The sequence below is a fragment of the Danio aesculapii genome, chromosome 16 (assembly GCF_903798145.1).
Source record: "Danio aesculapii chromosome 16, fDanAes4.1, whole genome shotgun sequence".
In the NCBI taxonomy this organism is placed as follows: domain Eukaryota; kingdom Metazoa; phylum Chordata; class Actinopteri; order Cypriniformes; family Danionidae; genus Danio; species Danio aesculapii.
This window is the reverse complement of record NC_079450.1, coordinates 8466636-8494401: the sequence shown is the minus strand read 5'-3', so window position 1 is coordinate 8494401 and position 27766 is coordinate 8466636. Positions and strand designations below refer to the sequence as shown.

The 27766-nt window shown below is 36.1% G+C and overlaps 1 protein-coding gene across 1 annotated transcript in view; it reads right to left on the bottom strand.

The window, feature by feature from the left end:
• csmd3a (CUB and Sushi multiple domains 3a) overlaps nt 1-9802 on the bottom strand; it is a 685206-nt gene extending 675404 nt beyond the window's left edge. Inside the window, exon 1 of the mRNA XM_056474744.1 lies at nt 9652-9802. Within this exon, the coding sequence (XP_056330719.1) occupies nt 9652-9802 (151 nt within the window). The remainder of the gene's footprint in view (nt 1-9651) is intronic.
• Nucleotides 9803-27766: the final 17964 nt, after the last annotated feature.

Below are 27766 nucleotides of genomic sequence, written 5' to 3'. Positions count from 1 at the left end.
GATGGTTTGTTCTGTAGACTGTCGAAAATAAATATAGCTTAAAGGGGCTAATCATTTTGACCTTAAAATGGATTTAAAAAATTAAAAACTGCTTTAATTCTATCTAAAATAAAACAAATAAGACTTTCTCCAGAAGAAAAAATATTATCAGACATACTGTGAAAATTTCCTTGCTCTGTTAAACATTATTTGGAAAATATAAAAAAATAATAATAATTCAAAGGGGGGCTAATAATTCTGACTTCAACTGTATACAGTACGTGTGTGTCTATAGCAACTGCATGACACACAGCTAATCAGAACAATAATTGATTTACTATTCAACATTTACTTAATTGACAACATATCAGGCCTCCATAGCAGCACCTGCCATTGAAAAATTACAGTGAGCTTTGTGAATGTTTCCCTGCAATAAAGTCCAAGTAAGCAGGGATAGGTTACAGGAAGTCTATCAGTTCAAACAACTCAAAAATGAGCCTCAAACTGATAGGGCTTGCAAAATAATGCCATGTCAATGTTCATTGGCGAGGTTCAAGGAATTCGCAGTTCGACAGATTTAATTTTAATTAACTTACATTAAATATATTTCAATATATAGAGGTGTCACACAAACACACAACACCACTACACGACTTGAGGAATAAACAATGATGGATTGAATTTCATTAAAAATAATGCACACCCAAGGTCCAGTGTCAATTATTCTATTAATTTTACTAAGATGACCTTGCCTTTTAGATATTTTCAGATGTTATATATGAAAACATGCCAGGTTTATCCGTATTGTAAGGCTAATTTCTTGTGCATTTCTTGTCATTTATTAGATGAAGAAAAGATTGACACAGCTTCTTCTACCGCAGTAAATTCAGTTTTTACTGTTGATATTTGGCGCCAGTTAATCAGGAAGTGATGATTTTGTTCGCTTTGAATCGTTGGATGGAAACGCTGCTTTATTTGCACTTCTTTAATGCGATAATCCAGTTTTGCGCATAAAGTTCATTCGCATTTTTGGATGGAAACATAGCTATTGTCCATATTTTATTGAAATCTGTGCTTGCGAACAAATCCAGCCACTAGTTTAAATTCATATGTTAAAATCTGAACCCAGCTGTGTCAAAATGTTAGCACAGTTTTTGTAAAAACAAGCATTTATTTTTAGTACTGGGAAATCAAACGTTTCAGCATCAAAACTATTTTATAGTTAAAACTGAAGGCAGTATTGACAACAAACATCTGTGCACATATACAGCATGCTTGCTTTTTGAGTGAGCGAGTAGCAGAGAGAGAGTATGTGCTTTAACTATACTGTAAAAATGAATGAGCAGCTTTCCGTTTTCTGTCTTCATTTTTCATTTTCACCATTACATAATGGGACCTGGCAGCACGGTGGCGCAGTGTCTAGCACAATCGCCTCACAGCAAGAGGGTCGCTGATTTGAGTCCCGGCTGTGTCAGTTGGCATTTCTGTGTGGAGTTTGTATGTTCTCCCTGTGTTTGCGTGGGTTTCCTCCAGGTGCTCTGGTTTCCCCCACAGTCCACAGTATAGGTGAATTGTAAAGGCAAAATTGGCTGTAGTGTGTCTGTGTAAATGCAGGAGTGTATGGGTGCTTCCCAGTGTTGGGTTGCTGCTGGAAGGATTAAAAAACATATACTGGATATGTTGGCAGTTCATTCCGCTGTGGCAACCCCTGATTAATAAAGGGACTAAGCCGAAAAGAAAATGAATGAATGAATTATGGGACCTTCATCTTTCTTCCAACAACTTTTAACCTTGAAAAAGTGACTTTTGTGAACATGTTCACTAGTTTAAAGGGATATATTGTCTGGGTTGGTGTTGTATATTACACTACAAGAACCTTGTAATAAATTGCCAGTATATTTTCTCTCATTTTACAGACCTATTTCTTTCTATTTATTATTTCAAACTACTGGAATGTCAATAAAAGTCACTTAGTTAAACTGTGGAGTTGAAGTTTCAACATGAAAAGTTGACAGAGCCACGATTAACATCCTATAATGTAATTAACAACTGTAAATAAAGAGAAAACACTTGTGAACCATAATATATGGAAACTGTTAATTAACTGATTTTTTACAGTGTAATCGGGCGATTTTAGGATTTTCATTTTAGGGGGGCTGAGCTCCTTATAAGGTAAAACAAATTATATATATATATATATATATATATATATATATATATATATATATATATATATATATATATATATATATATATAAAAAGCCTATTACAAGTAGTAATTCTCAACTAATGCTCAATATGGGTTGTATACTATTATTCCTTTGTATTACATAGACAGGTATAGCCGTTTGAGTTCTGAATAAGCCAAATAGGCTCAACCCACTCGTTTACTGTAGTAAAAAACACTTTCAAGTCCCACTTTTCTAATTAAATGGCATACAAATATATACTTTTAAACTTACAGGCTAATTCACATATTTCACAATCTGAATTATAATAAATAAGAAGTATTTTTTTTATACCAGACAACACTTGATGTTTTTATCTCTGTCAGTGACTCAATGACCATTACAATGAGTACATTCTCTAAGTGTTTCTGTCAGTGGCGCCCCCAGAGGATTTAACACAGCGGATGCCCTTCCGGCCACAACCCAGTACTGGGAAACGCCCATACACTAAAACGTCACATTCACACACACAGTCATACACTAGGGCCAATTTAGTTTATTTATTCACCCATACTGCATGTCTTCGGACTGTGGGGGAAACCGGATATTTGCCTACTGTACCTATTAAATCTTAATTGTGTAGTAGTATTGGGTATTTTTTCATTAAGTACATTTTTGAGGCTGTACTTCTTTACTTTTACTTGAGTACAAAAGTGTAATCAGTACTTAAACTTTTACCAGAGTCATTTAAACATAAGAATCTGTACGTCTACTTGAGTAAAGGATGTGTGTACTTTTGCTATATCTGAGTATATCTTTGTAAGAGAAACACTAAATACTTGCATGCATTGCAGCTTCCATGTAATTCTCCGTTGTGCATATACTTCTAGACATCTAGAACCAGCGTTGGCAGTTTTGAAGTCAAGAACATCCTAGCATGAGAATGTGTGCCTCTTTAAAATCTGGTCATTGTAAATGGGTTTTGTTCTACTTATTTGTTTTTTTTGATCATTAGTAACTTTTCTTTAACAAGATCTGCTTAAAGAGTCTTACAAAAAAAGCCCCTTTGGTGGGAAAAATAACAGCAAATGGGTTTGGAAATAGAGCAAATAATGACTAAACTATTACGAAACCCAAACTTCAAGTTATATGCTCATTTGAACAACAAAGCGAAGCACTATTGCACAAGGACCGCCAACCGAGAGATGAAAGCACAATGCAGATACTCGGTGGTAAAGCTAAAACACAACACTAAATGTAAATTACTAAACCGCCATCCACACAACAACAGCATTTACTTGACATACAAATCTTTTTTTAATATGTCATTACTGTCACTTCTTACTGCTTTAAACCTTCGAACAACAAATCAATCAATCATCCAATAAACTATTTATTTAACTATTTAATTGTTGTTGTTCTGCTTAAAGCATGCATGGGCAAACTCGATCCTGGAGGGCCGGTGTCCCTGCAGAGTTTTGCTCCAACACTAATCAAACACACCTGAACACCCTAATTAGTGTCTTCAAGATCACTAGAAAGCTACAAGCAGGTGTGTTTGATTAGGGTTGGTGCAAAACTATGCAGGGACACCGGCCCTCCGGGATCGAGTTTGCCTATCATCCCTGGCTTAAAGGGACAGTTCACCCAAACATGTAACTTTACTTATCATTTACTCACCCTCAAGTGGTTCTAACATAAGTTTCATGTTGTTGTTAAACCAAATAGAAGATATTTTAATGAATAGTTAAACCCTGTAACCATTAACCCCATAGTATAGGAAAAGTATATATTTACTATGTACGTCAATGGCTTAATTGTTTTGTGTTCAATCCACTTAAATTTGCAAAAGCGATTAAGTTTACTTAATGGACTTGTGTTGGGACAACATGAAAGATACATTAATAATTTTTGGTCAATTGGTGCTTTTTAAAACACTATTGGTTGGGTTTAGGGAAGGGGTGGGTGGGGCGATCGGTCGGTTGGTCAGACGACAGCGGCCTCTGGTGGATTTACGCAAGAAGAGCAGGTGTGAATGGCACCCGTGAGAGAAATTTGAGATCTAAAAAGTGTACACAGTGCCCTCTGGTGGATTCAGGAAAACAAAAACAGCAAAAAAAACATAGCTCCTGGGACATATTTCGCGCTCTCCAGACATGTATACAAGAATACATTTTCAGAATAAGCCTGGGTTATTTTTTACAGTGTATAAATTATATGGTTAGAGTTAAAATGCACATTTTGGGTTAGTTGAATGTAATTATGCATAATTAATAGTAATCACTATTGTAATAACATGGAACATATGGAACAAGGACACCTTAAATTAAAACACATTTGCTCTTTTACACTTAATTTTAACTTTTATTTTTTTTTACTTTTTTCAGTTTATAAAAGTCTAACTGTAGAATTACATGAACTCCATGTAAATAAATTAGCTATTTAATTGTTGCTGTTCTGATTACATGGGGATGATTGGGATAGTTGACATCAAATTTGTACATTTTTTTTAGCATCAAGTGGTTCTACGCTTTTATATAAGTTTTATGCTTCTGTTGAACCAAAAAGAAGATATTTTGAAGAATGTTGGAACTCTGTAACCATTGACTTCCATAGTAGGAAAATATATACACTATGGAAGTCAATGGCAACCTTTTTCCGATTTTTCTAAATATCTTTGTTCCTGTTTTCAGAAATTCAAACAGGTTTACACATGTTTGGGGGAACTATGCTCTAAATATTTCTCAGGAATCTGTGATCCTTTTTTAGAATGCTTTGAGGTCAAGGAAGTTAAAATATATATATTTATACTATACTATCATACACTATAATTATACTATTCATACTATAATACAAGCATTTAACTGCCACTTTTGATCAACTGAAATGACTTATTTTTGGTAAAGAAAAGTGCAACCCTTACAAATTATTACTAACCTCAGACGTTTGTTGAAAATAGTGTATATAAAAAAATAGTGTAAATAAATCATAAAAATTAAATAATACAATAAAGTAAAATGAAGCTGGATTGTTTTTGTTGAGAGAACTGATGAAATGTTATGTGTAGTTATGTGGTGTTCTTGTATGTTAAAATGGTTTTCCTGTATGACTGTTACCTTGGCCAGGTCTCTCTTGAAAAAAGAGATTTGAAATCTCAGTGAGACTTCCTGGTTAAATAATGGCAATAAATAAAAATATAAGTTAAGATAGTTTGAAGAATGTTGGGCATCGTAACGATTGACTTCCATAGTTGGAAAAAATTTTACTTGTGGTTTTAAATAATGAAAATATTATTTAGGTTGGCCACTATGTAATTACTTATTTTCGCCGCTCACTGCACGCGAAACAACAATCACCAACCAATGAGACTGATTGTAAACATAAGAAAGCTGATTGGCTGAAAATATTATTGAGGGCCAATCGTTTTGCTTTAACTTGCACATGGTGACTACCGTCTTGTGTGTGCACGCACACACAATCTACACAGCTTTAGCTTGCACCCACATTCTCTCTCAAACACACACACACACACGCACGTAGGTAGGTATTCACCACGCAGAAGTTGCGTATGTACCGGATCCATTAAAATAAATACCGGAAAGCGAACCACAGGAACTGGCAAGATTAAGCACTCAGAAGATGTTAATAAAATACAATAAATTGGAAATTTAATAAATAATATAAATAATTCTTGGTGTCTTCCGGCTGCAGCCGTATGTGATCTATAGCTAATTGACCAAGTGGATGGATAATAACAGCCTTCTGCGCCTACTAGTAGGTGCAGAAGGCCCCTACTGGCCCATATCTATCTGCTGATAACCACTGATAACGCCCTTTCAATCAAGCTATAACATGCAAATCGGCTGGAAAATATTTATACTATGGAAATAAATGACTACCATTTTCTGACATTCTTCAAAATATCTTCTTTTGTGTTTTAAGAAAATTCGCACAGGTTTACACATTTTTGGGTGAACTATTTTTAAAATATTTGTCAGTAATTGATGACACTTTTCTATGATGCTTTGATGTCAAGGAGGTTAAAAAAACACATTTATTTAAAACAAAATCTATAATATAAGCATTTTACTGCCACTTTTGATCAATTGAAATGACATATTTTTGCTAATTAAATGTTCAAACCTTACAAGTAATTACTAACCTCAGACATTTGTTGAAAATACAGTGCAAATAAACCATAAAAATACAATAAATTATAATAAAAACTTTTCTTCTGAGCTCTTTGATGACTGGAAACTTTAAAAGAACAGCATTTATTTGAAATAGAAATCATTAGCAACATCACAAATCCCACTTTTGATCAATTTCATGCATCAGCGCTGAGCAAAATAACTAAATTCTTTCAAAAAAAAAAAAGAAAAAAACTTACTAAATAAATAAAAAAAGACTCAGAAACTCAATTACTCTTCAAAGACAAACCTTCCAAAAGCCTAAATGTCACTCTAAGAACTCAATCCGTGCTCAAATTTGCCCAGATACAGTACCAAATCCTGCACTCAGACATCTGAGATTTCTTTGCACTCAAGCTTCTCTATTCAGAGGATCTTCACTGGATATCAAGTACATCCTCCATGTACTGTAGATATGAAAGCACCATGCAGACACTCACCAAAGCAAACTGTTAAAATGACCGGACCAACAGAGTGGGACCCCTGATCAAATTCCAAATGAGATGAAAAGTTATTTCATTGGCCTCGCCATTCAACGCACTGCCCAATTTTCTAAGCGCTGCTTATTAAAAATGCATCAAGAGAGCCTTGAAGGCAGCGCAGCGCTGTTTGTTTGGCCAAGGACATTATATGAGAAATAACTTCAAAGCCGCGACTGCAATACCCGCGGCCTTGTCTCATCGCTGGAGCACTGTTGATAGAAGAAAGCCACTAAATATTTGCATTCATGAAAAGGGCCATGTTATTTACCCAAGCGACATCCTGATGAATCTATACAGTAGTAATCATGCTTACTCTCTCTGATGGCGTTTTGAGTCCTAGTACTGCAAGACATTCACCTGCACTAGGAAGGGGGGTAAATATATATAAAAATCTAATGAGGATTTTAGTATGCACAAAGAACCGCTGTTGTTTGGCACACCGATGTACGAAAGAAAGCTAAAAACGAATACGAGGGAGGTTAATGTCATGCTGCGGCAGCACAACTTCATTCTATAATTTCCATTAGATTTCCATTAGACTGAGTCACTAAGCACTAACGCATGCGAGGGAACACTGCACGAGTTGAAAGGTGTTTGTTGAAAGTAAAAACGGTCGGAACAGCATGCGTGGGGGATTTTTTTACTCATCCAGTCAGCTTCAAGTCATGTCAGATGCGAAAGCAAGGCAGCCAGACAGAGCAGATTTGCGGTATAAATAAATAAATCGCTCAGAATGCGATATTCTTTCACAATACACCAGCAGCATGCCATGCTACTTGATGCACGTTATTTATTTCGCACTTTATATATGCTAGGCAGTTATCTGTGATATTGCGTAAACATATGAATAACCATCAATCATGCTTGCTGTTGAGTAATACAAGACCTTTGCAACCTGTGCTTTTCATTAAAGTAAAGCCCTGCAGAAATCCTGAACTGTGCACTTCATTAAAAAGATTAATAAGACGTACAGTATGGGAGAGAATAACAGTATCAGAGCAAATGAGAGTTTAGAGAGACAACAGGGGAAGATGTAAGATGTGCAAATACAACAACTGTTACCTAAAATGATAACGCAAACTGTTTGACAAATCTATCCACGCATATCTGTCAATCCATCCACCTACCTAGATTGCAGCAAACTCTCTCTCTCTATCTATCTATCTATCTCTCTTGCTACACTGTAAAATAAATGTTTACGCTATACTCATTTCTGGTATACATGTTACATTTAAAGTTATTTTTATATTTGTCTAATATATATGTTTATAATATACCAATCAGTCTGAACGTTCAGAAATATATGATACTGTAAAATTCACAAACAAACAGACATGCAACAGAATAAAAGAAAATAACGTCAGACAAAATAATTAACACATTCTGATTATATACAGTTGAAGTCAGAATTATTAGCCCCCCTGTTTATTTTTTCCCCAATTTCTGTTTAACAGAGAGATTTTTTCAGCACATTTCTAAACATAATAGTTTTAATAACTCATTTCTAATAACTGATTTATTTTATCCTTGCCATGATGACAGTAAATAATATTTGACTAGATATTTTTCAAGACTCTTCTATACAGCTTAAAGTGACATTTAAAGACTTAACTAGGCAGGTTAGGGTAATTAGGCAAGTTATTGTATAATGATGGTTTGTTCTGTAGACCAGTGTTTCCCAACCCTGTTCCTGAAGGCACACCAACAGTACACATTTTCAACCTCTCCCTAATCAAACACACCTGAATCAACGCATCAGAACATTAGAAGAGACTCTAAAACCTGAAGTTAATGGGTCAGAAAAGGGAGACATCCAAAATATGTACTGTTGGTTTGCCTCCAGGAACAGGGTTGGGAAACGCTGCTGTAGACCATCGAAAAAAACATACAGCTTAAAGGTTGTGTTAATAATTTTCACCTTAAAATTGGTTTTAAAAAATTAAAAACTGCTTTTATTCTAGACTAAATAAAACAAATAAGACTTTCTCCAGAAGAAAAAATATTATCTGACATACTGTGAAAATTTCCTTGCTCTGTTAAACATTATTTGGGAAATACTCAAAAAAGAAAAAATTTATAAGGGGGGCTAATATTTCTGACTTCAACTGTATGTATGCCTATTAAAATACTGCAACAGCACTGCAAAACATTTTAAAAGTACAGATGTTCATCGTTGAAATATGTCTTCAAACATATTTCTCCCACACAAGAAACATTAATTAATTTCCAATGCAAAAATGCTACACAATGTAAAAAGATCCAGAGAGAGAGAGAGAGAGAGAGAGAGAGAGAGAGAGAGAGAATTTTAAGCAGTGCTGTTCACTTCAAAGCTGTACTAGATAGATAGATAGATAGATAGATAGATAGATAGATAGATAGATAGATAGATAGATAGATAGATAGATAGATAGATAGATAGATAGATAGATAGATAGATAGATAGATAGATAGATAGATAGATAGATAGATAGATAGAATCTTTAACATACGTCTGCATAGTTTTGTTCACTTCCTTACAGTATCTGTGATGAGGGAACAGAAAATCTAATGAGAGCATATGCGACGGAATTGCTCGTCTCGCATTGCAACTGAGCCCCCAAAATGTGAATTTCCCTCTCATTATCCTCTGAGTAGAAGACTCGACTATGGAGCGCGTAAAGAGGCTGTTTGAATATGATAGTTGCGGAGGGATAAAACCGCACGTATGCTCAGCATTACATAGGCATAACTGCTCCTCTGTAAACTCCTGCCTGTTTTAGCGTTTTTTCCCCATCTCATCCAGACACCTGCAGCCCCTCACAGCCCCACAAACCCACCGACAGCAGCACTTACCCTGCACGCACGACAGTATACAGCAGAACACTATATTCCCAATGATAAATCCAGTTTTAATCGTCATCGTGGTGCCGCGAGCGCATCTGATACATCCTCTATGTGAAAGCGCTAGAAATCCTCGCCATCCCTCATTATCAGCTGCTTTCATAGTCTCTCAAGTGTCCGGCAGGAACGGATAATCCTCGCACTGGAGAGGAGACTGATCGCTGGAGTCAGTCAGCGCTGGATCTATGAGGAGACCAACAGCAGCAACCTTGACGAGGACTCAACCATCTCGCCAACAGGGGCACAAAGTATTCTCTGTACTCCTCGTATGACTCTCCTCCTCACTTACAGAGCGGCGCGTGCTGATTTCAATGCATCTCTAATAAGCGCATGCACGTTGCATTTCACGAAGAGTTGTCCAATGCACGCGCATTGCTCTTTTTTAATGTTGTCGATCAGCCAGGAGGTGTTTATAAAACGTGCATTCGGCGATATCGGCGCATAGTCATTGATCAGTACATACTGTGTCTAATATGTATATAAAAGAAAACAAATGGGTTGCCAGATGCACCTATTAAATGATGCATATATGGTTCAGACAGATATCCGTGCTCTACAAAAGAAACGATCATTAATCATTAGAAATAAAGCAAAATGAATTAAATTACATAAAAATAGTTGCCAGATATGTTATGTATTTAAACTATAGTTTAAAAAGTTGATGAAAAGAACATTGTACTCTTAAATGACGCGCGCATTGTACAAAACAAATTGTGTTACAGTGCGCGTAAATGCGCTTTGCACGTATAGTCGTGCATATTACACGTTTGCAATGCAGCAAATGCAATATGCCTTATTCGAATACATGCGTGCATGTGTCACTTTTTTCTAAACGCATGCACGCATGTAATGCATGAAGTTGTGTTGTGTTGAAATATTCGCAGCGCAACCTATGCATCCGTCCGTGCGTTGCATTATCATAATCAGTCCATTCCAGCACTTCATTAAAAGTGGGAGAGCGTCCAATTTGTCTATGTATAGTCCCCCCTAAGGTACATTTAATCAAAGATGGGATTTTAGAGGGAGTCTTCTGCCATCTGTAGGTTAGGATCACTTCTGTTCCATACAGCACTCTCTCGCCTCCTCTAACACACACACACAGACACGCACACAGCAAACCTCTTTCACTCTCGCTCTCTCTCTCTCTCAATGATAAACCTAATGCACGTATATAATAGGCAAATACGTCCACATATTTTGATAATAATGCCTGAGAGCATAAGTTTTTCTTTGGGAAATGTTTGTTTACAGTTGAAGATTGTAATAATCAGAGAGAAAGCGACTGGTAATGTATAGAAATTGAGGACGTATTCTATAGACTTGAAAGCATCAGCCGCGTGAACACAGAGGTCAGTCAAGAGCTGTCCGTGGTGCTGAATTCATTACTTCGCGCTGTAGACTGCACACGTCCTGTTAAAGGAATAGCTCACCCGAAAATAAATCATTTACTAAAACAATTATTAACCTGAAAATATCAACACATGATGACGACGCTTGATATTATTCATTACTGGTGTTGATTTATACAAGTATATATACTAGTTATACTAATTATACTACTAGGCGCAGGAGGCCCCTACTGGCCCATATCTATCAGCTGATAACCACTTGTAACGTCCATTCAATCGAACGATAACATGCGAATCGCCTGGAAAAATATTTATATGGAAATCAATGACTACCATTTTCTGACATTCTTCAAAATATCTTCATTTGTTTTAAACTATGTTTTAATATGTGTCAGTAATCTGTGACACTTTTTAGGATGCTTTGATGTCAAGGAGGTTAAAAAAACACATTTATTTGAAACAAAATCTATAATACAGAATCTATAATATATAAAATAGTCTTTTACTGCCACTTTTGATGAATTGAAATGACATATTTTTGCTTAAGAAAAGTTTGAACCTTACAAATCATTACTAACCTCAGACTTTTGTTGAAAATACAGTGCAAATAAACCATAAAAATACAATAAATTATAATAAAAACTTTTCTTCTGAACTCTTTGATGACTGGAAACTTCAAAAGAACAGCATTTATTTGAAATAGAAATCATTAGCAACATCACAAATCCCACTTCTGATCAGTTTCATGCATCAGCGCTGAACAAAATAACTAAATTCTTTCAAAAAAAAAAGAAAAAAACTTATTAAATAAATAAAAAAAGACCCAGAAACTCAATTACTCTTCAAAGACAAACCTTCCAAAGACCTACAGTAAATGTCACCCTAAGACCTCAATGCGTGCTCAGATTTACCCAGATACAGAACCAAATCCTGCACTCAGACATGCTGATAAAAGGATTTACTCAATTAATTGATGACCCGAAAAATCAACGCACGATGACGACGCTTGATATGATTTACTACTGGTGTTGTTTTATACAACAATGATTTTTTTGATGAAGTTGGTCTTTAAAAGCTGTATGGTTTGTGAGATGTTCACTCAAATTATTCCTATTATACCTTCAGAAAAGGAGTGGCTCAGTGGTTAGCACTGTTGCTTCACAGCAAGAAGGTCGCTGGTTCGAGCCCCGGCTGGGTCAATTGGCATTTCTGTGTGGAGTTTGCATGTTCTCCCCATGTTGGTGTGGGTTTCCTCCAGGTGCTCCAGTTTTCCCTGACAGTTCAAAGACATGTGCTGTAGGTGAATTGGATAAACTAAGTTGGCTGTATGTGTGTGAATAAGTGTGTATGAATGTTTCCCACTGGGTTGCAGCTGGAAGGGCATCCAATGTGTAAAACATATGCTGGATAAATTGGTGTTTTATTCCACTGTGGTGACCCCTGGTGAATAAAGGGACTAAGCTGAAGGAAAATGAATAAATGACCTTCAGAAGAAATGTATTTATTATGCAATCAGCTACAGAATCTCAAATTTCATCAAGCTGAAATGAAACAGAAGTTACAATGGTGTTTTACTTTCATTTGTGTCATGTCAGAATGAAACAGCTTCTCGAACAAGAACGCATTAATTAAAGCAGGGGTAGATTTTCTACATAGGGAATTGATCTGTTGGTTTTATGATTGTGGTTTGCTATTGGTGGATCTCATGTGATTGACAGGTTGCCCTGCCCTTGTGCCATTAAATGATGAAGGGGAAGGGAAAGATATTTGATTGAAAACTATAGATGAATAATGAAATAAAATTATGAATTAAATTAATTAAATTTTTTATATCAAAGTTAGAGTAACACACTTTTTATGGAAGTAAACTGTGTCGGTGTTTGTGTATTTTTTGTTAAAGTATTGACATCAATTATTTAGTAAATCTCATTTTTAATTTGAGCTGCTACGTTGTCTAAATAGTCCTTTCGATATGGGGCTCATTTACTGGGTTATGGACTACTGCTGTAATGTTTAAAGACAATGTTGGATATAAGTTCAACAAACAAGGCTAGTAAGAGATCTTATCACACTGTAGACTCATTTTAGGGGCAACACGGTATCTCAGTGATTAGGACTGTCGCTTCACAGCAAGAAGGTCGCTGGTTTAAGTCCCAGCTGGGCCAGTTGTAATATCTGTGTGGAGTTTGCATGTTCTCCCCGTGTTGTTGTGGGTTTCCTCCGGTTTCCCCCCACAGTCCAAAGACTGCACTATAGGTGAATTGAATAAACTAAAATGGCTGTACTGTATGTGTGTGAATAGGAGAGTGTATGGGTGTTTCCCAGTGCTGGGTTGCAGCTGGAAGGGCATCCGCTGCATAAAACATATGCTGGATAAGTTGGCGGTTCATTCCGCTGTGGCGACCCCTGATTAATAAAAGGATTAATCCGAAAAGAAAATGAATGAAGTTGTCCATAGTGTTTGAGTGTGAATGTGATAGTGTATGGGTGTTTCCCAGTACTGGGTTGCAGCTGGAAGGGCATCCGCTGTGTAAAACACATGGTGGATAAGATGGCGGTTCATTCCGCTGTGGTGATCCCTGATAAATAAGGGACTAAGTCGAAGGAAAATGAATGAATTAATAAATTACATTGGATTAGACTAAATTAAATTAAACAGTTATCCAAAAGTGTAAATTTAGATTTTAAGGCTGCTACTATCAACTGGAGATACACTAATATATTAATAAAAGCATAAATATGAATGTATTAAAACAATAATCAATCTATAATATTTGTGTGTAAATATTAATACATGTATGTGTGTGAAAGTGAGAGTGTATGGGTGTTTCCCAGTACTGGGTTACAAGTGGAAGGGCAACCGCTGTGTAAAACATTTACTGGATAAGTTGGCGGTTCATTCCACTGTTGTGACCCCTGATTAAAAAAGGGACTAAGCTGAAGAGAAAATGAATGAATGAATTAATATTAGTATATGTGTGCTATACTATTTTTAAAGAATACAGTGCGACACCAAATGCATATTTTTAATCATTAATCTGCTACTATCCTTCATGCTGCAGTTTTAAAAATATGAATGTTTTTAATAATTTAAAATACGTCATTTAGTATTTTTCTCATATATTTTAATAGGTGGCTCAGTGGTTAGCACTGTCACCTCACAGCAAGAAGGTCACAGGTTCGAGTCCCGCTAGGTCAGTTGGCATTTCTGTGTGGAGTTTGCATGTTCTCCCTGTGTTGGTGTGGGTTTCCTCCGGGTGCTCCGGTGTACCCCACAGTGTATGTGTGTGAATGAGTGTGTATGGGTGTTTCCCAGTACTGGGTTGCAGCTAGAAGGGCATCCGCTGTGTAAAGCATATGCTGGATAAGTTGGCGGTTCATTCTGCTGTGGCGACCCCGGATTAATAAAGGGACTAAGCTGAAAAGAAAATGAATGGATGAATATATTTTAATAAGTATATGTAATGAATGCCACAAGTATGTTACATCATTGCACTGAATAATAATAATTTCATGATAGCCTCTTGTCCATGACCTCTTTTACAGTAAAACAAAAGATCTTATACATATAATATGAAACACTCAGATATACAAGTTGATGAAGACTGCCAAAAACCATTCGCAATGCTCCTTTCATTGAACATCAACTGCAGGACTTCTCTTTTCTAAATGAAGTTAAAGCCACACTGGCCTTCTGGCTTCTACAGGAAAATATACCATTGCTTAGCAACCTCAGAGGATCAAAGAGTATATGTTATCAAAATCCACACCTCTACTGCTGTCCTCTATATAAAACCCAGAATGTGTTATTAGAGAAAAGTACATTCAGTAAGTTGTGCAGGAATATGAAGTCCTGTCAAAGTGCTATACTGATGATTACTGCATCACATGAGAACACTGTGAACTCTAGAAGTAGTTTGCGCTAGTGCCACCATTAGCTGGAAAACATATTAGTGTTATATTAGACAGCAATGTAACTTTTGAAAATCATATATCCTATGTCACAAAAACTGCCGTCTTTCATCTGAGAAATATTGCAAAGTTACGAAGTATGCTATCCATCTCAGATGCAGAAAAGCTAGTCCATGCTTTTATGACTTCTAGGCTGGATTACTGTAATGCTCTGTTTGCTGGCTGCACCAGCATCCTCTATTAACAACCTTCAGCTTGTACAAAATGCAGCTGCCAGAGTTCTTACCAGGTCTAGAAAATTTGATCACATCACCCCAATTTTATCCTCCTTACACTGGCTACCTGTTAAGTTCCATACTGATTTTAAAATATTGCTTCTTGCCTATAAAGCTATAATTAATCTAGCTCCTGTTTATCTAACCAACCTCCTGTCTCACTACAATCCAACCCGCTCTTTAAGATCTCAAAACTCAGGGCTTCTGGTAGTACCTAGAATAGCAAAGTCAAGTAAAGGAGGTCAAACCTTCTCATGTATGGCTCCTAAACTCTGGAATAGCCTTCCTGATAATGTCCGAGGCTCAGACACACTCTCGCAGTTCAAAACTAGATTAAAGACCTATCTTTTTAGTAAAGCATACACTCAGTGCATCACATAGTGGTATGATGCATGAGTGTGCTCCACACAGGTTTCTGCGTTTAGTTTATATACACTATGAACAGCAGCTACACTAATTATTCTCTTTATTCTCCTTTTCCACCTGGGGTTACTCATCCCGAGGCCCCCAGAGATTATGCAGTGCCACTGAAGCGATCCAAGACCTGTGAAGAGATGAGCCGAAGGTTTCCACATTCCCAGACCAGGCCGTAGCAGCTACTGTGGTGGTTATGGAGGAGTAGAGAGCCTGAGACTGATTCCTGTGAGACTCTTCACTGACATCCTGCGTTCTTCAGCCTCCAGCGCGTAGACTGCAGCTCTCCACAAGACGTTTTGCCAAATGAGAAATGGTCATGCCCAACTGAGCCAGGTTTCTCCAGAGTTTTTTTTTTCCTTCACTTTCGCCTATTGGTGAAGTTTTTTTTCCTCGCCACTTTTGCCACTGGCTTGCATAGTTCTGGACCTGTGGAGCTGCGCATCGATGGATCACTCTTCAGTGTTTGGACTCTCAGCAGTCAATATTAAAACACACTGAACTGAACTAATTTAAACTGAACTACACTGTTTCAATTCACTATAATCTTCTATGTGAAGCGGCTTTGACACAATCTACATTGTAAAAGCGCTATACAAATAAAGATGAGTTGAATTGAAAACATCTTTGAGTTAGTCGTTTTAAATCAGACTGGAGGATTTCTAAACACACACACACACAGGCGCCAGTTAAAGACAGCATGTCCCGCGCGACTTAGACTCCTTCCACGGATTAGCCCTCACACCGGTACACAGCACCACTGCAATAACATCTATGATATGTGGTCATGAATGCAAAGCACGCTGCTTTTCTATGATTTATTTCTAGAGCAACCCATCTGTCCATTGATTTGGTAGAGGCCAGCAAAGCTGCTACTCACTGAAAACCTGGCTCTCTGTCAAAGCGTTTGTTGCATATCAATACAACTGAAATTAAATATATAAACGAGCAGTGTTGGAGGTAAAGTTTTACGCAATCAGATGTTTTTGATAAGTGCTGCTTATTAAATTTACACAATAACATGTGGTTCTGCATAATGTGGCTAAAAACTTTTCCTCGTTGTGTTGCACCATATGATGCTACTCTAAAATGTCATTATTTTATGTACTAGAATAGGTTAATATGCTTTATTACATGGCTTTCTGGAATACTTGCTTCTGATTGGTTAGTCTTGACATTGCAAGGTATGTTAAGTTAGGGATAAAGTAGCTTCAGGAGGTTGTTATCCCAGAATAAAGCCCAACAGGCTCATCAGCAGCCCAACATTAAGCAGAGGACTGTTGTATATGACTTGAAGAGCTTTATTCTGCAAAAACAATGGTCCTAGATGGACTTTATTCTGTTTATAGACAAAACATTGTCTAAAATACGTTATAGTATAGTAGCTATACGTTATAGTATAGCTAAAAGTGTCATCAGGAGCTGCAGGTGTTAATTTCAACGTAGGCTCATTCTGAAAACGTACAGCTAAACACATTCATGGAGAGTGCAAAATATGTCCCAGGAGCAATGTTTTTTTGCAGCTTTTTTTCACGAATCCACCAGAGGCCATTGTGTATACTTTGAAATCTCAAATTTCTCTCATGAGTGCTATTCGCTCCTGCTGTTCTCACGTAAATCCACCAGAGGACACTGTCGCCTGACTGACTGACTGATTGACTGACCCACCCCCCTCCTTGCCTAAACCTAACCAACAGTTTTTTTTTTTTTTAAAGCATCGATTGACCTGCCCACCAGCTTCCCTAAACCCAAACGACGGTTTTAAAAAGCAATCCAGAAAAAGAAAGGTTCTCACTTGATTTCTACCTCGTTTTCAGATTTTACCACATTCTCACCCTGTTATTTACTTGTTTTTTAAATTCTGTTTTTGTCTTAGCCGCTTTCTGGAGCTGTTCTTCGCCAGATTCCAACCCCGTCGTCATGGTCAACTCCTCTCTGCGTTTCAAGTTCACCATCGTACATAGCAAGACACTGGATAAACGTAACATCGGAAAAGCCATCCATACAGAGCAGTCAGCTGGTAGCGTGTAAAGAAACGCTGTCATACCGCCCCCATAGCGTTTGTTTTAAAGATGAAATGCAGCCATACGTTCCTCTGGCTACATAATTCGCAATCTCCAGAAATGTATAAAGGGCTACGTTTTCAGAATGAGCTTATGTTGGTTAATTTTGTTTTTCCTGCATGTGTTTTTTGTTGGTAGCCATTGATTGACATTTTCTGTATCGACAAAGACAGTTGTTTCAGAATTCGATAACGGTCCAATAACTAGCACACCCAAAATTTTTTACAACCCAGGCTCATTCTGAAAACGTACATCTACAGATGTTTCTGGAGACCGTGAAATACATCCTGGCGGCATGTTTTTCTGCAGTTTCTGTTCTCGCAAATCCACGAGAGGCCGCCGTGTATGCTTTTTGATATCTCAAATTTCCCTCGCGAGTGCCATTCGCGTCTGCTGTTCTCGCGTAAACCCACCAGAGGCCGCTAAACCCAACTAACACGTTTCAAAAGCAATCCAAAAAAATAAAAGCCCTTTTTTTACCACGTTTTCAGTTCAGTTTACCACATTCTCACCCTGCTATTTACTTGTTTGTTTGATTTTTTGGATTCTGTTTTTGTCTTACCTGCTTTCTGGAACCGCTCTTCACCGGCCTTGAACCCCATCGTCATGGTCAACTCCTCTTTGCGTCTCAAGTCCGCCGGCGTACATGGCGTGCTAACAGGACAAAATGGTTGCAGACAGAATGCCGTCCATACGGAGGTAAGCGCTCAGCTAGTAAGCATGAAAAGGAATGGCATCACACTGCCCCGTAGCGTTTGTTTAAAAAAAATCAGCCATACGTACCTCTGGCTATGTATTTCGCGGTCTCCAGAAACTTCTGTAGGGCTACGTTTTCACAATGAGCCTGTGTTGAGTTTTTACGTTATAGAAAAATATTAAATACAAATTTTTTAAAAAAGAGGAAAAATCAAGAGAAGCAAAAACATTGAAAAATTTTGTTGAAATTTTGTAGTTTGTAATTGCAATTTGCAAGATTGCAATTTGTTTTCAATATTTAGCTTGAATTTTTTTGTATTATCTTTCAATTTCTAAATATGTTTGGTGACTAAAATATTATTTTAATAAATATTTCTGTTTAATAAATCTGTTTTGTTTAAATGCACCAAAATATATTGCCTATATTCACTGAGAAATGGATGAAATTATTCATTTTCAATATGGGGTGTACTCAATTATGAGTATTGAGCACTGTTTTTGTGAGCCCCCCTTTGAATTATTTTCTTTTTTAAATATTTATCAAATAATGTTTAACAGAGCAAGGAAATTTCCACAGTATGTCTGATAATATTTTTTCTTCTGGAGAAAGTCTTATTTGTTTTATTTCAGCTAGAATAAAAGCAGTTTTTAATTTTTTAAAAGCCATTTTAAGGTCAAAATTATTAGCCCCTTTAAGCTATTTTTTTTTCGGTAGTACAGAACAATTTATCATTATACAATAACTTGCCTAATTACCATAACCTGCCTAATTAACCTAATTAACCTAGTTAAGCCTTTAAATGTCACTTTAAGCTGTACAGAAGTGTCTTGAAAAATATATTGTAATTATTATTTACTGTCATCATGACAAAAATAAAATAAATCAGTTATTAGAAATGATATATATATATATATATATATATATATATATATATATATATATATATATATATATATATATATATATATATATATATATATACAGACAGGCAGGCAGGCAGGCAGGCAGGCAGACAGACAGACAGACAGACAGACAGACAGACAGATAGACAGATAGATAGATAGATAGATAGATAGATAGATAGATAGATAGATAGATAGATAGATAGATAGATAGATAGATAGATAGAGCAAAATATTTCATACTGGTAAAATTATATTCTAACTTTCTGTTTCACACAGTATATCTAGAATATGCTACAGTTCCAACAGTGCCAAACTCACTATAGATTCATCTTCTTTACATATGGCTTTAGGCGGCATTATGCCAATATTTCAACAAGCACATAGACATTTGCAGAAATGTTAACTGGAGTTGAATCAAAGTATTTTAGGCTTTTCTTGACTCTGCTATATAGAATAGAGACTTTATATTATGGAAGGCTGATATAAAAGATTATGCATGCACAAACCAATACTAACACAGTAAAAGAAACCACATCTTCCATGCCTTGTTATTTCTATAGTTCTAGAGTGTGAGAGACATGCACAGCAGGACAAATACTTTCTTTCAGCTCACCCTGAGATTTATGTTTTAGAAATGTCAAAATCCTGCTAGTAAGCAAAAAATAAATCCGAGCACTTCCACGGAATCGGGTTATACTTGTTATTTGTAGCCAACAAAATAGCAGAATTGGGGGGTTGCATCAGAGCGACGGGGGATTTGCTCTGGCCTGCAGCTGGAGGTATAGCCACTATGAACTTCCCCAATGCAATTTCATGGTACAGCCTGTATAAGATTGCATGCAAACATGTCTGGGGGTAACACTCGTCCACAGCAGAAATAGCACTTGTGATGTGAAAAACATCTGCAAGCTAAGCATAACACACCTCGATTCTGGAGCAAAGAGAGTCTCAGCCTGAAGAGAAGTGAGTAAATGTGGCACAGATTAACTAAATGGGTTACTGTATGCCTAGAAAATAAAAACTTTTAAAAGCATTTGATTACATATGAATATATCAGTCATACAAATGCAGTGATATAAAATTAGTAGGTTTTTTTAGTAAATTAATTATATTGTAATCGTTTCTGGAGCAGAGTGTCAGATTTGAGGAAATTTACAGACTATAAAATGTAAAGGAATTAATATTAGACAGCTGATATTAATTATTATATATTATTATAAATAAACTGCATTTTTTTCAACATGATCACATCAAAATTCGTAATATAATATAATATAATATAATATAATATAATAGATTAAAATGGTGACGCAGTAGGTAGTGCTGTCGCCTCACAGCAAAAAGGTCACTGGTTTGAGCCTCAGCGGGGTCAGTTGCCGTTTCTGTGCGGAGTTTGCATGTTCTCCCTGCGTTCGCATGGGTTTCCTCCGGGTGCTCCGGTTTCCCCCACAGTCCCCCACGGTATAGGTGAATTGGGTAAGCTAAATTGTCCGTAGTGTATGAGTGTGAATGAGATGGGTTGCAACTGGAAGGGCATCCGCTGCGTAAAAACATGCTGGATAAGTTGGTCGTTCATTCCGCTGTGGCGACCCCTGTAAAGGGACTAAGCCGAAAAGAGAATGAATGAATGAATAATAGAATAGAATAGAATAAAATACCATACAATGCAATATAATGCACTGTCATAGACAAAGAAATCAGTTCTGATAAATATTATTATAAACAACATATAATGAAATAAAAATGAAATTTACTGAATAATCCATCTGACTGCAGTTTCATGGTACAACTATTATGATATCACAAAATGTAACTTTGAAATTTTGAAATAATATATAATAAAACCCTTTTAAGAGTCATACAAATGGAGTGACATGAAATGATTAGGGTTTTTTTGTAAATTAATTATATTGTAATCATTTCTGGAGCAGAGTGTGTCAAATTTCAGGAAAGTTACAGACTATAATGTAAAAGAATTAATAGAAGTATAAATGAACAGCATCTTTTCAACATAACCACATAATATAATATAATACAATATAATACAATACAATACAATATAATGTAATGTAATGTAATGTAATGTAATGTAATGTAATGTAATGTAATATATTATAATATAACAAATGACCAAAAAAAATCAGTTCTGATGAATCTTTGAAAAAAACTTCACTAAATGGCGAAAGTGAAGAAAAAAAACCTTGAGAGAAACCAGGCTCAGTTGGGCACGACCATTTTTATTTCTCCGCTGGCCAAACGTCTTGTGCAGAGCTGCAGTCTCAGTGGCGGAGGCTGGAAGCTGGCCTCAGCGAAGACTCGTCTGTCTCTGGAGCGTCACAGGAAACAGTCTCATGTTCTCCACTCTTCCATGACCACCACAGTAGCTGCTCAGGATACGGCCTGGTCCAGGATATGGAAACCTTGGGATCATCTCGTCGTTGGTCTTGGATCGAATCAGTGACTCTGCATAGTCTGAGGGCCTCGGAAAGAGTATCCCCAGGTGTAAATGGAGAATAAAGAGAATAATTAGTGTAGCTGCTGTTCATAGTGTATATAAACAAGATGCAGAACCTGTGTGGAAAGCCGCTAAGTGGTGCACTGAGTGTATGCTTTACTGAACAGATAGGTCTTTAATGTGGTTTTGAATTGGGAGAGTGTGTCTGAGCCTCGGACGTTATCAGGAAGGCTATTCCAGAGTTTAGGAGCTATAAATGACAAGGCTCGACCTCCTTGACTCGACTTTGCTATTCTAGGTACTACCAGAAGCCCTAAGTTTTGAGATCTTAAAGAGCGAGTTGGATTGTAACGAGACAGAAGGTTGGTTAGATAAACAGCAGCTAGATTATTTAAAGCTTTGTTCGTAAGAAGCAATATTTTCAATTCAATACGAATTTAAGTACTATTTTGTTTTTACTCAAATTAGGGTGAAGCAAAAATGAGTACACTTAACAAAAACTACAACATTATCTGGCAGTTTGTATTGCCTCCATGATCTTAATAACAGCATTAAAAATCATGAATGAATATATATATATATATATATATATATATATATATATATATATATATATATATATATATATATATATATATAAATAAATAATATATTTGGAGAAAGTAGCTATTTAAATAAAAACTTTATTAGCCTTTTTTTATTAACTACAACACTGGAAAAAATACTATGTACGATTATAATATAATACTTCAACAAAAAGTACTGTTAATCTGTTATCAACATTTCATTTCAAAAGTCATGTTAATTTAATTAAATTAAAGTAATTTAAATTAATTTCACTTAAAAGTGACAGTTTCAGGAAAATAAGTAGGGTTAATATATTAAACAATAAGTCTGTAAAATAAACTATTAAAGTACTGATAACCACCAGTCTATGATTTTAAGTGTTGTATCGTAGTCTTTCAGGTTGTATTTCAGCTTTAATGCACTTTTTAAATGAACAAATAAAAAAAACAAACAGCTGCTTGCCATTGCAACAGCAATAAGATCCAATGGACTGCCGATCGCTTTCACTCCAGAATGGCGGAATGGCGCTGCTGTTGCAATGGACTGTTCTACCGAGTGTCGCCTCTTGGTGATTCTTAGCTCTTTGTCCAGAGGATGATCATGTGTAGAACGGCCATAAATGAGGTTGGTGTCTTGATCTCGTTCCTTTCGAGTGCGCATACGCATTAGCTCGGGCAACCTGAAAATATGCAGATTTTGTTTGATTCGAACATTAGGAAACAAAACTTATGAGACAGTTGTTGTTTAATTTTATTGGTGATTCCAAATAATGTAATGTAATCGTAAGCTTGACAAACAGTTTTGGAGAATTTGATGTTTCCCCATGTAGACTGAATGCCCAAGCATACAGATTCTAAGATGTCCACTGAGTGAAATTACTTGTCTTTGGGGTAATTGGATACTAGTGTCTTGAAAATAATCTACTTAAAGATTATGTGCTGTCGTCATGGCAAAGATAAAAGAAATCAGTTATTAGAAATGAGTTATTAAAACTATTAGGTTTAGAAATATACAGAGGGGCTAATAATTTAGTAATAATTCTGACTTCAGCTGTATACTGTATGACCAAACAACTAGATTCTGATAAATCTTTACTATGGTAGAGAAAATATAATGAAACAAAAATGAAAAATGTAATGAATATAACCCATCTGACAATGCAATTTCATGGTACAGCTAGTATAATATCACAAGCAAACATGTCTGGGGGTAACACTAGTCCACAGCAAAACATCTGCAAGCTGATTCTAGAGCAAAGCATCAAACCAAGCACATTATTTTCTACATAACCGATTTAGTTAGACCGCATAATGAGCGCTTGCAACCCATTTCCCAACGCCGTCTGCAAATGAATGTGCAAATCATGTCAAGACCCCACATTAAAACATATAGCCCACACTGAAGTCATGCAACTCATACTACATCGTGAGCGAAGTTAAACACAAGGCCCCCGTGGGCTACATAACGCTGTGAAGGAAAGCTCTAGACTTGCTTCTGTCATCTTTAATACAGCTTTGAACATGACTAAGGTAGGACGCGCGCTACTTGGACATTTCAGCCTTTGATTTGGGCTTCATTAGCATAGATTAAGAGTGAGAAAGCACAAGCTATCCAAGGATGCTGTGCAGGAGGTTCTGTTCTCACTAACTCACTCGCTTTGGCTTAGTTCCTGATTTATTATCGGTCGCCACAGTGGAATGAACCACCAATTACTCTTGCATATGTTTTATATGGCAGATGCCCTTCTGTTCTGTCAAACTAAGAATATTTTAAAGAGATAGTTCACCTAAAATTTAAAATTATGCAATCCTTTATTTGTTTCACATCGTTATGCGTTTATTTCTTCTGTCAAGCATTGGAAACCTGTAACCATAGGCTTAAAAAGTAGTTGAAGGTTTCCAGATATCTTTGTGTTCAACAAAAGAAGATATCTATAAGTTTTGCAACCCTTTAAGAGTGAGTAAACAAGAAGTACATTTTCATTTTTGGCTGAACTATCCCTTTAAATCTAACCCTAACCTTAAAGGTGCTGTGTGTACGTTTTTGACTCTTCTAAAGCATAAAAATACCATGATATGATTGCAGATATTTAAGAAACATGCTAAATGAATTTTTTTTATCTGAAAAACAATGCTAAAGTCAGATATTCTGCTTTGAAAATGTGAGTCACGTGCCGGAACGGTTGTCTTTGTTTTGGTCCCTTTAATCCGCCCAATGTCAGTTCAGCCAATTATATTTCAGCATCCTGGGTTGCCTTGGTGGAAAACCACGTTTTTCTCTCTTTCAGTCTCAAAGTATGCATTCGCGACCAAAATGCAACCTCCGGTGGACAGTAGCAGCTTCTGAAATGAGATGCAGATTCAGAGTTCCACATGAGGTGGCTATTAATTAGCAAATAATATAAATATTACAAACGTAAGATTACATTGTAACCCGTGTTCTGATAACACGCTACCTGACAAGATTTGCAGTAATAAGCAATTTGGCTGTTTACACCAGACGAAACACGACAGAAATTTAAATACAGCCATTCAGAACCACACAATAGTGCACTCACTGCACTCCAACAAAACGGTAAGTTTTATTACCTAATTAATACATATTAAACCTCTTTAACATTATTAAATGTAGATGCTGAATCACTGATATGTGTTGGCTTGCACTGAGTCACGGTTCTAAAGTTTAATTTCAAATGCTTTATTTCTTTTTCAGGATCTGAGGTGAACTATCTGCTGCTTTATGCTGCAATAAATGTCATGTAAAATGCCATTCAAACTCACATTATTAGCATTTAACACTAAAAGCACATGAGGTGTACCTGAGTTGATCATTGTCAGTTTGTCCTGCTGTTTACCTGCAAGAAACAAACCGTTTCTAAAATAGAAATTTCAGGTGTTAGTTAGGACAAATACTCCTTTTAGTATGGAAGATATGTCTTATATCGCGTGCAGCTGCTTTTAGTTAGAAATGGTTTAAATCAGCCTTTAGGCTTGATAGTCAGTCATACTCTTGTTGGTGTCGACAATCTGGCAACCTCTGCTTTCGTGGACTCGTCAGAGGAGCCACCGAGTGAAAATGTGTTTTGATCCAGGAATGCAATATCTAGTTCAACCACTGGGTGCCAAATTTACATACTGCACCTTTAATATGGTAGGAAGTAATTGTCTAAGATAACAATGGTCCACAACACAAAAAAATAACATTTTTAAGATGAAAAACATCTGCATGATATAGGGTTTAATGGCTCATTTACATTAAGAGGTATTATATGGTTCAGTACAGTACAACACGGTATGCATTTATTTTCATTTCATCTATCAAAAGTATAAAATAGTGACCTATGCAATACTGTTCCACCTTTTAGGGACCCTTTCCTAGGGAAGCTACCACAACAGTATATTGCACAGCTAAACTGACTGCAGAATGCTGATTGGTTTACAGAAAATCTCTTGAGAATGCAACAAGACAAGGGAATGACAACATATTTAAGTCATATGAAAATGTAGGATTATTCATTTGTATGATAATCTAAGAACTTTTAAAAGGAGGTATGCCTTCCACTACACACACACACACAATAAGAAACAACCCTACACCTACCCTTTTTATTGTAAGATGAGCAAATCATACTAAAATGTACAAATAAGATCATACACTGTAAAAAAAGTTCTTCCTGCCTTAATTTTAGCTGAATCAAAGGAATTTTTCTTGTTGTTAGAAAAGAGACTAACAATATTAAACTTTGTATGGCTAGAAAAATATTAGTTGAAACCTGATTAACTTATTAAATTAAGTTAAAATACCATCAAGACATTTGTTGTCATGACTTTGACATTTCATTTTTACAGTGTCCAAACTAATACAAATTAGCCACTGAATCAAGTTTGATTTGGAAATGCGAGCCTAATCAGGGTGACCCATAACGGATCAACCTGGGGTGCATTTCCCAAACAACAACGTAACTCGTGGCTGAACTACCATAATATGATCCATCGTTTGGGAAAAGAATGATGTAGTGACAAGTGTTACAGCAAATCAGAGTTTCTCTGTCGCAGATCCTTTGTTTGAACCACGTTAGTTATAACGCAAAACACTCATAATGACGCTCTAAACGGAGGGAGTAACAACTTCTTTTTAAGATAAACCCCATAATTTCTTTGTGCAAATTATATTGTTTTACATGCACACACATTTAAAAAATAATTCAATATTAGTTTTGGTAAAAACATGCACTCGCTTTCCATATTAATTGAAATATGTGTAGCCTAAATGGCACATATAGGGCCAATGTTTCCTTTACAAATATTATAGAGGATATGCCATATTCTATTCTAAAACATAAAATCACTTGCAAAAAGCTAACATGTATTTAAATATCATATAAATAATGGGGCTATTTATTAAGAAATGAAATTGTATATTTATTATTTATCAGGAAATGAAAAAAATCTAACTTTAATAATAATAATAATAATAATTATTATTATTAGGTAGGATATTGTTTATTTATTTTTTTATTTTTTGAGTCTACTGTTACATTTTGACACATTTGAGCCACTGCAGAAATGTTCTAACCAACAGGCCCATGTCATATACAGTACAGATACTTGATAAATAACCTACTATAAATTAAAAGCATAAACGGATGCTATACATTTTTGGAGTTTGGAGACGTAACGTAAATCAGATCCGACAGATCGTCCGACAGATCGCACTATTATGTTTTTCTCTTCTTTTTCATTCTTTTATAACACATTTTATCTGTTTTCATGCTTATTTATTTTTATTTTATTTTATTTACCATTCTTTCTTATACTTGTTTCTTTTATTCCTGTTTATGTAAAGCACTTTGAATTGCCACTGTGTATGAAATGTGCTATATAAATAAACTTGCCTTGCCTTGCCTTGCCTAAATTCCACTTCTAAATAATAGGTCACCTATAGCTTTCGTCATGAGCCACAGCTGTGTTCAAAATGACATAAATGTTTTCAAAGTGCACTTCGAAGGCAACGCAATTGTCAACACGAAAATCGCTAAAACTGGACTGCAAAAATACTTTGAAAGCAAATTACACCTAAAAGAGATGACTTTAATGCTTTTTTAAAAATAATTCAGAGTTTAAATTTTGGAATGTTCTAAATGAATAAGGCATAGGGGGATAACTGGGAATAGGACACAGCCAGGAACTATGCATCTACAGCTCTAGAGGTGTAGTTGCAAGCGTACAAGTTTGCATTGCAAGGCAGTTTGAGATTGTTAGTTGTAACAATGGATTTGGAAAATGCGAAATCTCAAACTATGTTGTAATGACGGTCACTTGCAACCTTGGTTTTCTGAAACGCAACCCTGTACTATTCACCTTATTCTGCCATGCAGAAGTTCTTTTCCATGATTGTTTTAGGACTTGCGATTCATTGGCCCGTGTGAAT